This window comes from Pogona vitticeps, chromosome 4, assembly GCF_051106095.1.
Source record: "Pogona vitticeps strain Pit_001003342236 chromosome 4, PviZW2.1, whole genome shotgun sequence".
NCBI classification, from domain to species: Eukaryota; Metazoa; Chordata; class Lepidosauria; order Squamata; family Agamidae; genus Pogona; species Pogona vitticeps.
Window position 1 is genome coordinate 158228267 of NC_135786.1, and position 11532 is coordinate 158239798.

An 11532-nucleotide genomic window follows, 5' to 3' on the forward strand; every position below is an offset into this window, starting at 1 on the left:
GTTGTCATTGAGATAGGCATGGTTTAGTATGTTTTGAAACATTCTATTATATAGAGAGGTAGCGATGAAATGTGGTAAAATATGCTGACAGAGTCACTAAGCTAGTGCTTGAAATTTTGATAGCACAGAGCAATATGTATTTACCTTGGAGCATGTTTTCTGTATGCTTTTTCTGAAAAATATATTATGAAGACTGGGCAGAAATCATTCAGAATTTTTGCACTGAAGATGGAGGCTTTTCTGAAGTAGTGCTGTGTAGGCCAGTTGAAATTCATAGTGTAATTAGAGATTATTGTCTCATGCTCTGCCTTTCCTGACAGTCTTGTTTAGACACAAAACACAGACCAAATTAAGTGCAGCAAAATTCCCCCAGAGTGGGAGTATGCTGAAGTCCAGATCAGAGAAGTGAGAATTCAAAATTATCCTTCCTTTCTTTAAAAGAAATGCATATTAACTATGCTTTTCTAATACATTGTTTTTGTGCTGCAGTATAGACATACATGGCAAATAAAGTAATTTTTGATGACTCTGAAAGTGATACCCATCTTTGCTAATGACATGTTTCCCTTCCCATATAGGGTAAGTGACGGAAAACCACAGTGAACATTTGCATGGCTTGGCCCGTACTCGGGAGGCAGATCAGTCTATGAAAATACAGAATGCTGATAACCTTTGACTGTATGAGATTGACAAACTGTAATGTTTACGCATTTTCAGTAATGAAGTGCTTGTTCGCTTTAGATAATAAAATACTAACTTTCACCTTTTATTTTTAACGTTCACTTTTGCTTGATAAAACTTGTTCTTCAGTTTTTGTTGTACGTTTTAATGCTGTTTAACGCTGAATTCTAATGTAAACTAGGTAACTGCAGTAAATTGTTCCTCCGATATGTTTCCAGCATTATACTGTTCAGTTAACACACACAGTTTCATTTAGTAGCATGGCCAAAAGAGAGAATAGGTTTTTTTTTAAATCATTTCATTAGACTGTGGTTTTCTCCTATGAGAGAGCATACACATTTGTCCTGGAGGGATGTTAGTTGCAAGCAAGTTGTTATGTTGTCTCCGGTCCCAAAATTAGGTTAGTCGGCAATCTTAATACAGTGGGGTCTTGACTTGAGAACTTAATCCTTATTGGAAGGCGGTTCTCAGGTCAAAAAGTTCTCAAGTCAAATCTGCATTTCCCATAGGAATGCATTGAAAACCATTTGATCCGTATCTGCTCTTTTCCGTCCATAGAAACTAATAGGAAGCTGCTATTCCGCCTTCGACCACTAGAGGGGGATATTTTGTTTCTTTTTTTTTTTTTTTCCTTAGGTCAAGAAAGGTTCAGGGAAGGCAGGGAAAATGCAGTCCAGGCAGCACAGTACCAGGCAGTCTGAAGACTGTCTCCCAATCCTCTCTCTAAACACTGGGAGGAGTGAGGAAGCAGGCACCCTTTTCACTGGCCAACAGTTAACTGAAAGTTCCAATTTTGCACTTTCCCTGCCTCCCACGTGGTTTTTTTCAGTTCTTAACTCAAATCTAAGTACTTAAGTCAAGTCAATATTTTCCTATGAGAGCGGTTCTTAAGTCAAAATGTTCTTAACTCAAGCCGTTCTTAAGTCAAGACCCCACTGTAATGTTCTCTCTTTTTTGAAGAAGAGGGTGGAGAGAGACAGCACCACCCCAAGAGGAATTCCTACGTTTTTTTTAACATCTGTAATTAAAGATAATAGAAGAAATTGTTCTGAGCTCCACTCTCCTTAGCTGGATTGGGAGAGCACTATCACCAAGAGCAGTTTCCCACCCATTTTCCTGAGCAAACTCCCAGGAAACCCCGGCCAGCGTAGCTGATGGTAAAGGTTTCTGGGAATTAGTCCAAGAACATATGTGTTATCCAGGTTGAGTACCAACCACTGTTCTAAAGACATGCCTTGCTGTCTGGTTTTGGTCAAGATTTTAGACTTAACCCCAAGCAGTTGGCATGATAGCCTATTACATTTTAGGATAGACTGAATAAGCTATTTTAAGAATAATGCATGCTATCATAATTACCATCAGTGATTTCCTGAATGTTATCCTTCATTTTTTGCTTTGTTCTTCATGTTGGCTTTCTACCACAGCCTTTAACATATTCAGAATGTATAAGGTTGAGGGTCAGCAGCTCAGTGGACCAGGTTTTGAGAATGCTGCTTTAAGCTGTCATTAGTTTCTTTGTTCTGTTTGAGTAATTGTCGCATCTTTGTTTTTGACAGAAGAAAATCATGGGTAGAATATGAAATCTTCACTGTTCTGCTATCTTGTATTCTATGCTAGAAATATAGCAGGATAAAGTGCATGTGAAGGGAGGGTGGGGATGTCCAAAATCTTATTGGACTTGTAGCTTTAGAGCCAGTAATGATAATTATTATTCAGTTTGCCTGTGTTTCACCTTCCTAAAAAAAATCACTCCACAAACTTCCCTTGGCGCTGGAGAGAACAAGCTTAGAAAGTAGCTGTAAACATCTCACCCAAAACACATGTAATAAATTGACTCTGTGTGAACACTGTTCTTCATTTTTCAAAGAGTGTTTTTGTCTTGAGTGAGATTATTTTCTAAATAAATGCTCATGATTATTTAAAGCCTACTTTGTGTTGTGTTTTGCTTTGAGCTACTTAGCATTAAATTATTTTTCTTACCCTTTACTTAATAAAGTGTCCCAGAATGTCAGTGGTAGCCTTTAGTTATGATCTATTCTCAGTTTATTTATTCGAAAATCAGTACACGTTAAATCTTTTTAATAAACAAAGCCCATAGTCTTCTCCTACATAAAATTTGGAACTTCACTGCGTTTGAAGGCATATTTAAATATACCCAGAGTCCTGTGGAATTAAGTAGCACTGAAAGTAAACTCATCATGCTTAAGATCAAAGTGTTAATTATTTTGCTAATGTTGATCATCTCTTTGTGAAGAATCCAAGCCTGCACTGCATGCTGAATACTCTATATCTAACTACAGTAGTGTAGTAATAAAATTTAGTATTGCTTTCCTTTCACAGTGTATATAATTTATGAATTAAAATATGTTGGCTTTGACATCAAACGTACGTGACAGCTGTATAAAAGTTTAGTGTAGTGGTTTGAGCAGTCAGCACAGATGGTAACCTTTTTCCTCAACTGTAACCTCAAGCTGAGTGGAACTGCATGTTTTAATATTCTCCTGTCCCAGAAATAATTATTGAAGAAAGAAAAACAATCTCCTAATGGCTTAAGTCTGTTATTTCCTCTGTAGGAACATAGATAAAACAGCAAAAAATAATAAAGTAATTTGGTTTCTTTTCCTATCACCCTTTCTTTAAGCAATATATCCTAATACTTAGATGTTTAATCTTACGTATCTAGGGTCCTGCAGTATTATTCAAGGGTGCAATGTTGCTATTAAGGGTTCAGACACCACCACGACTTCCCTCTTGCCACTAGGGCATTCTCTGTGCACCAAGTATGCACAGTTCACGCTTCACTGAACTATCTTTTTCATGGCAGGTGACTAATGTGCTAGAGAAAATGGTTAAGAAAAATGAACTCTCGTCATTCTCTTGTGACAGGCCGGGAAGATTTTCCAGCACAGCATGAAAAGGAGTGTAGGAGGGAGGAAGACTGTGTCCTTCTATTCCTCTTCAGCAAGAGCTTCAGTTGAACCCTGTACTTTCTGTAGAAAAGGAAGAGTCCTGCAATTCACAGAACCATTCTGGATCCAACATAGAAATCTTTTTTATGTGGTAGGTGAAGTGTATGATAGGATTTTCAGAACCAGACAGTATTGATAAAAGCAATGTGTTGGTAGACTGCATAGTGGTGGGATTGTTGGCATATGTGATTCCCATCTCCAATAAGAAGGAAAGCTTTTATTAGCACTGATTACCTGCCTATCAATATGCATAGGTGAAGAATTTTTTTCTTCATGCTATTCTAGTAGCTCAGGTTAAATAAGTCATACATACAGTTAATACTATACTTAATGTACTGTCTTGGCAATACTTCTGTACTGCATTACATTTTTCTTTGAAATGCAGATGGATTTCAGAAGCAGTTTATTATACAAATTAAATACAGAACTGAACTCAGACCAGTCTATTTCAAATGGTTTTATGGTCTAGCACTGTGTTTCCAGCTAGTAAGCCAGGTGGCCTTTCAAACAGAGCATGATGGCAAGAGCAAACACATGCTGATTTCCCCCGGCATATATCTTCCAAAGATGGTAGTCTTTAGAAAGAGAATCTCTTTTTAGCTTTCTTGCTCATAAGGAATCAAGAATAAGACCAGTGAACAGAGAATGAATGCAAAATGGTTCCACATCACTATTTTTTAATTCAAAGTAGCTTTGAATAGACTTGCTTACTGCTGCTTTGTTTTTTAAAATATATATATGTACATTATGTTTAAAAAATACAGTAATTGTAATTACTATTATCTGATAGAAAGGTACAAGTAATTTGTGATCACTTTTTAAATCTTATATGAAAAACTCCATAAAATCTGATACTTTTGTATAATACAAATTAAAAACTGAATGTAGCTTTCCAAAGTGTTATTGCTCATTCTGTTTGCTCAAGTATTAATAATTAATGGTTAGTGACTTCATTCAACAGCCCATTGATGGTCTATCTGGGAGCAGTTTTGCTTTGAAGTAAATGAGAGAGATTTTAATCTCTGAGCATGGAAGGGTTTGCTCATTAAAGCTCCATTTTTTCTACAAGATTTTCTTTTTGTTCTTTGCTGTTTGGATTTTGTACTTTCATTGTCTGGTAATGAAGAAGCTACAGTTGTGCTGGGTGAGAGTGATTTTGGATAAGTTGTTTTGATACCTGGTTGAATTTTAGATGAACTTCCAGGGCAGGATAGAGACCTCTGTGTAACTACATTGCTTGAGTCTAATGTAACTGAAGCTTTGGGGCACTTGCAGGTATTGCTGAATGCTCGGATGTTCTTTGTGGATGAACGCACAGAGGATGATGCTCCAGAATTCCACTTACTGTGACAGTGTTGACAAACGTATTTTGATACACTTGGTTCATGCATACAACAGCCAAAACTATGGGGATCTCCATCAAAAGTTGTCTGAGGGCAAGAAAGATTAGATGGCTTTAGTAGTTTCAGTGGGTATACATCCTTTGAAGAACCAGTACGGTTGTTAAAAGCCATAGTGGGAGAAACTGTTTCCTTTGTTCCTTCTCTTAATACTGTCAAGTGCTGTAACCTTTCCATTTCTACTAGACGAGAAATGAGTTTTTCAATGGGTGCATCAACTGGTGCATTTAAGCATGCTCTCCAGTCATCACACTTTGATATTTTTTGTAAATCCAAAGTATTGTAAGGTGGAGGAAGAAAATCAGGGTATGAAAAAGTATTACTGTCAACTGAAGATGAAGTTCCTTCCTTATGTTCTATAGGTTCAGGTTTTAGGTTAATATTTACATTTTTTAAATAGTTCAGCAAAGCTTTCTTTTTCTTCTCACTTTCACACATATCCTTTTCTTCTGTTGAAAACTTTTGCTCTACATTGCTATTTCCTTTCTTCAAATTCCATTTGAGGACAGAAGACATGTCATCACTACTACTATCTGTAGTAGGATAAGAATCAGCTGCACAGACTTCATTGGCCTTTTTGGAAAAGTCAACATCTCCATTTCTGCAGTAATTCTCTAACATGGTCTTCTGAGCTTCAGGATTAGAAAATGAGTGATGTGTCTTCATGAAAGAATGTACAAGTGGGTTAGTGTTGATGTGTATAGGGGCATCATTGGAGCCTGATGCTACTTCTATTAAAGGCTTTTTGAAGTCTCTGGGAAACCAAAAAGAAAAGTTAGACTAATACAGCAGTAATTTATTTTAACACAAAATAAATATGGCTTATATGCAGAATCTGCTTGCCACTGGTTAAAAGGCTTCATACATTAGAGATTCCATGCTCACCATAGCTTGCCCTATTAAAAAGGATCCCTTGATCTCCTGTGCTGCAGCACATTCAAGGGCTGAAGGGGTTGGAAGGGCAGGAAAGTCTGACTTTCAACAGGCCAGTTGCACCTGCTTTTCATGGACCATAGGACTGCACTCATTATCTGTGAACTTTCTGAGCTCAGTTCTGAACTATACTATTCCACATCAGGTATGGGGGAATCATAAAGCTATATGTTCCTTTATAGTAGAAACAAAACAATCCAATTCTCCACATACAATAAATCAACACATCAGGGAGATACATCAAAATCTTTCTTCAGATCTCTGCTAGATAGAAGCATGACATGTCACAACATCCTTCCACCCTAACAAGTGCCTCGATAATTCTTCCACCATTAGAATTTGTAAAAGAACTATTAAAATATGACTACCAGGTTGATGGAAGTGTATACTGTAAATATTTAGTGGTGAAAGTCTTGTTTTTTAAATTATGCTACATACGGATGAAGATTTCACTGACAGATTTTCGGTTATTAAAGAGTTCCCTATTTCCATATACAGTGAGACTAATTGGATGGAACTCAGACAAGCCATAGGATGGAAGTGAAAACTTTTAATTACCAAAAAATTCCCCATGTCAGTGACATCATCACATATGCAGGTATAATTTGCCAATGTCTGTATTGGCCAATACTGGTTTTAAAAATACAAATCCAGTACTCTTAAGGCTGAAACCTAGCAATAAGTCACAACTAGACTGTGCTCACTGAATTGGTAGGAGTTTGGTGAATCAACATTGTAAATTCCATTGATTCAATGAGCCTATTCTAGTTGTGACTTACTACTATGTACGAGGACAGAAATTGAGAGCAACATGATGACACCAAAGAAGACTGAAACAACGTTTAAAGAGGAGGAGTGGCAGTGCCGATGGATCGTAAGGATGGCACTTGGGATTCCTTAATGATAAAAGCAGACAAGTGCTTATTTTGGCCTGTTTGCTCACTTACTCTGTTGAGTGCCACTTCAAATACAAAGAATATGTGTTTTTACCTGCTCACTGAATTACTGCCTTGATGATTTCTATAACTCCAGGAATAAAATGGCCTTTGTTTGCTATTTGAATTGAGCTGAAAATTTTTAAAAAAACTATTTCAATAAAAAACTTTACATAGATGAGAGCAAGAATTCAAAAATAAGTAAATTGTACGATGAGAAATTTTGATAAACTAATGCTACCTCTGGTGTCCTTGTATTGTTCGACAAGTTAAGAGCTGCCAGTTGTTCCATTGCAGCTTTATAATGGTCCTGTAAAAAAGCAAAGTCCTTGCAATATTTATTTTGCAAAACTTGTAACATTTAATCACTACATTTTGTGCCATGCTTGATCCTAGAGAACAACTCTGATCCACTGGTTAGGCTGCAGAATCTAAAGAAGTGTCAGTCCATCGGTTGAAAGTGACTGATACCAAAGGATAATATGTGACTCTAGAATTCAGTCTTTTAAAACTGGACATAAGAGGATTTGAAGCACAGATGTCAGGTTATGCTGTTATTCCACTTTACGACAGTCTTCTAGTCTTGAAGTTCAGCCATTCAGAGTCATCTAATGTTTTCAACCATCTATAGCATTTTGGCTATAACTTGAACCAAAAGATGACTGCTAAAATGAAGATGAAAACATAATGGGGAATGCAGAAATGAGACAACCAGTTACCCCAAGATGTGATGAAGAAATAAAACTAATCCGCAGTCACAATGGCACAGAACTATCTTTCAGTTTATTTTGTGAACACAGGCACAGCATTTACTTTATTGAATTATTGATGATACCTTCTAGGCATTGTGAGCACAGTTGTACATTTCTGATCCTTATTGAATCATGGGAATATCATTTTTTAAGGATCAGACTATGAGTAAGGTAAAGGTTCCCCTTGACATTTAGTCCAGTAGTTTCCGACTCTAGGGGGCGGTGCTCATCCCTGTTTCCAAGCCGTAGAGCCAGTGTTTGTCCGAAGACAGTTTCCATAGTCACGTGGCCAGTGTAACTAGATGCAGAACACTGTTATCTTCCCACCGTGGTGGTACCTATTTATCTACTCATATTTGCATGCTTTCAAACTGCTAGGTTGCAAGAGCTGGGACAAGTGATGGGAGCTTACTCTGCCACGCGGATTTGATCTTACAACTGCTGGTCTTCTGACCTTGCAGCATAGAGGCTTCTGTGGTTTAACCTGCAGCACCACCACATCCCTATGTATTATGAGTACGTACTATGAGTACCAGGCATTAATTCAAGTAGTTTACTCAAGACGAGAGAATGTGATCTAAGAAGCTGTGAATTGGATAAGTGTGCTGCATCCAGACATCATCCTTATGTACTGATGATGGTACTATATTAATAGCTGAGAACTAAAGTACCTGAAATTGAGAAGAGTTAGGGACAACATATTTTTCCAGAAAAATGTGGTTCAGTTTTATCATTTGTACTAATCAGCCTCATTTGTTATCTACCAACTGGACTACAAGGGATCCACACAGTCCTACACGGCTGAGATTGATGAGAGTGTTGGATAAACACACTTGATACGGGAAACATTTTCCATATTTTCTTTGGAAAATCCAAAGAAACAAAACAAAAAAAGACAAAAACATGTGGCACCTTGAAGACTATTGTACTTTAAAGTGAGCTTTCATGTACAAGTCCACTTTATCCGATATACTGGATGAAATAACAATTGCACAAATAAAACATACTAATAGTATAACAGTATAAGCTTTCAGGGACAGGAAGAAGTGGGCCGAGTCCATGAAAGCTTATGTTGTAACAGATTCCACAGCACTCTTTAATGGTCATGCTGCAACAAAACTAATATAGCTCTCCTGTTAGTATACGGAACTTCATAACAGGTAAATGAAAGTCTAGTACTTTTCTTGAAGGAATCAGAAAAAAAATAGACAGGAACTCTTCAAGCATTCACATGGTGATGGGTTCACACCATAATAATATATATAATACTTCCTTTGAAATAAGAGCCATGCCAACACAGGATAGGCAGCTAAACAAATTATCATTAAATGGATGGTGATTAGTCTGCTCTTACCTTGTAAAAAGCATTTGCAAAGACACCTGTAAAAAGACCAAGAGTTTTGATTTATTAGAGAAATTAGTTTCTCATCTTTATTTATTTATTTTATTTATTTACAATATCTTACAGAATATCTGCACATAACTCTTACCTCCTGAAGTAGTCCCATCGTCTGGTGAATGAAATGTCTTTTTGACAGAACAATTAAATTCCAGACCACAGGCATGGGATGTCTGTAATAATATGTATTGTCAATTTGTGTAATAGGAGTTCAAGTGAGCATTTATGATCAGGAAAGCAATATAAGCCAAATTAGGCAGTACATTCAAATCACAGTCCTTTACCTTTCTTACACTGATAAAGCAAGTAAGCAAACAAACAAGTTGATAAAGCAAGTAAGCAAACAAAATCCTGTGTCTTCAGTTAGAATTGCATGGACAAACTTCACTGGAGAGCCTTTCACTAAGCAATCTTCAACGATAAACACAACACAGCTGTCTTTAAAGCAACTTTTAAAAAAATTTCAATATGGCAAATGCTTAGCCATTTCATGACACTAGTGGATATGCAGAAGGAACGTGTGCTTAACAGCTGTCCTCTAAATCATGGTTCACATACCTGGTGAAAAAAGCTGTTCAGTGGGAGACCAGTCCCACAAACGCCAGGTACACTGTCTTTTCCCTCCACTAAATTGGCTGACTTGGTGGTCTTGTTTTCCTTGGTAAGCCTGTATGGGCATGGGGATCAGGAATGACATAAAAATAATTCAAGACAGGCAAGGCAATAAACTGAAGCAGTGTGACTAATTGTAGTGACAAAGGGCAGACTTAGGTCCTATCGCACCAGGGCTAGAGTGGCAAAATATGATAGCCACAGTGCAGAAGTAGTATTATGGAAAGAAGATAATCACTCCCAGAGCTGAAGCATGTTTGTCAGATGTCAATCAGAAAAATATGGAAGGTTCAGTAGGATTTGCTCATGGGCTTAAAATAAGAGAACTGGCCCTAGAAGAAAGGAAGGCAATCATGAAGAAGTAAGAGCAAACGAAAAAGTAGGCACAGAGTAACACAAAACGATCTGGAAGACCTTTTTTTTCAAATAAAACATATCCTAACTCACAGCCCATTGCAAGGTATCCAAAAATGTGTGCTGAATTTGCAGCAATGGGCGTTGAGATGGGGGTTAAGCTGACTGCAAGGAATAATCATGACTGTGTTACTCTGTTGTAGCAAAACAATGAAGACTGTGGTATTTTAGAGACTATAAAATTGTGTTTTACATAACTTTCGGAGATTTCTGCCAACTTCAACCATAAGATACTGTTCTGTAAAGATTAACAAAACAGCTGAATATTACAGTACTCTGGGGAGGTGAATGATTACTAGTAGCAGTTGTCACTTTTAAACAAGGAAACAGCTACACAGCCAATGAGTGGATCAACACCTGCTCCCTAAAGAAACTAACACCACATCCAGTAATTACGGGTGTCTTAGTTAAAAGACATCTCAGTGTGCAAGCATACTGATACAGAACCAACGTTTTGATCTCTTGACATCAGTACAAATACACTCTGCAAAGTCCTATCATGGAAAAAGAAGCAGCTTGAGAAACATCAACTTGCCATGCAAGGCCATTTCCAATTACAGTATATTGTATATACTGTACAGTACCTTCTAACCAAAGTACTTTTAGCATTTCATTTTCATCCAGTGACTTTGTACTGGATGTTTTACTGAGCGTTTGTTTGCATGTAACATTTTTACTGGTGAAATCTTTGTTTTCAGCAAATGCAAGTAAGTTAATATGCGTTACATACACATGGCGGTCTGACATTAGCCATAGCTTCCCATCATGTCTACGTGTCTAAATATAATTTGCAGTTGGATATAATGTGCACATTACATTCGACAGCAATGGTCGCATGGAAATCATGGAGCACTGATTGATGTGCAAAAAATATTCCAAGATCGTGGCTGAATCCCACTCCCAATAGAGTCCCTTCTTTCTCTCAAGACGCCACTGTCTGGGAAGAAGTGCGAAGGGATGAGCCGTGGCAGGAATAGAAACGGGCCTGGGAGCGTTACGAGTCACGACCCCACCCTAGAGTGGGAAAAGCAAAATCCTCTCCTTCAGGACGGGAGGGGGGTAAAAGAAATGGAGGGCCGACATGGCGGTTGTTTTGACTGGGGAATTTCCCCACTCCGTCCCCTTTGGGCCAAAGGCCTACTCCTCTCCCCTACCCTGGGAAGCCTCCGAGACTTCCGCGCATTTCTCTGGCAGGAGGAGGAGGAGGAGGAGAAGCGGGCGCAGGCCGTCCCCCCGCCGGATACATGATGAGGGAAGATAGGCGGGATTCGGGGCCTGAGGCCTTCACCTCGGCCTCCAGTGCTCGTTAATAGAGGCGGGGGGGTGGGAGTTTGTCGCTATGGGAACGGCTTAGCCACTGCGACGGCCCGCCGGGGCCCCGCCACGAGGAAGGGAACTAGGCTGCTTCAGAGGCGGTGCCCGCAGCTCCCGCAAGCG

At 38.4% G+C, this 11532-nt stretch overlaps 2 protein-coding genes across 5 annotated transcripts in view; one reads left to right on the forward strand and one right to left on the reverse strand.

The window, feature by feature from the left end:
- The window catches only part of PRP4K (pre-mRNA processing factor kinase PRP4K), a 37152-nt gene extending 34543 nt beyond the window's left edge, over window positions 1-2609 (forward strand). For all 4 annotated transcript variants that reach the window (XM_072998573.2, XM_072998575.2, XM_072998574.2 and 1 more), the window contains one exon: window positions 579-2609. The gene's annotated coding sequence lies outside the window, so the exon portion shown is untranslated. The remainder of the gene's footprint in view (window positions 1-578) is intronic.
- On the reverse strand, window positions 1641-11428 carry FAM217A (family with sequence similarity 217 member A). The gene is made up of 7 exons (XM_078393418.1): window positions 11250-11428; window positions 9628-9736; window positions 9161-9242; window positions 9025-9050; window positions 7160-7228; window positions 6974-7050; window positions 1641-5804 (listed from the first exon to the last, which is right to left on the reverse strand). Exons 1-7 carry the CDS (start codon window positions 11339-11341, stop codon window positions 4601-4603), a joined length of 1659 nt encoding a protein of 552 aa, XP_078249544.1. The 5' UTR covers window positions 11342-11428; the 3' UTR covers window positions 1641-4600.
- Window positions 11429-11532: the final 104 nt, after the last annotated feature.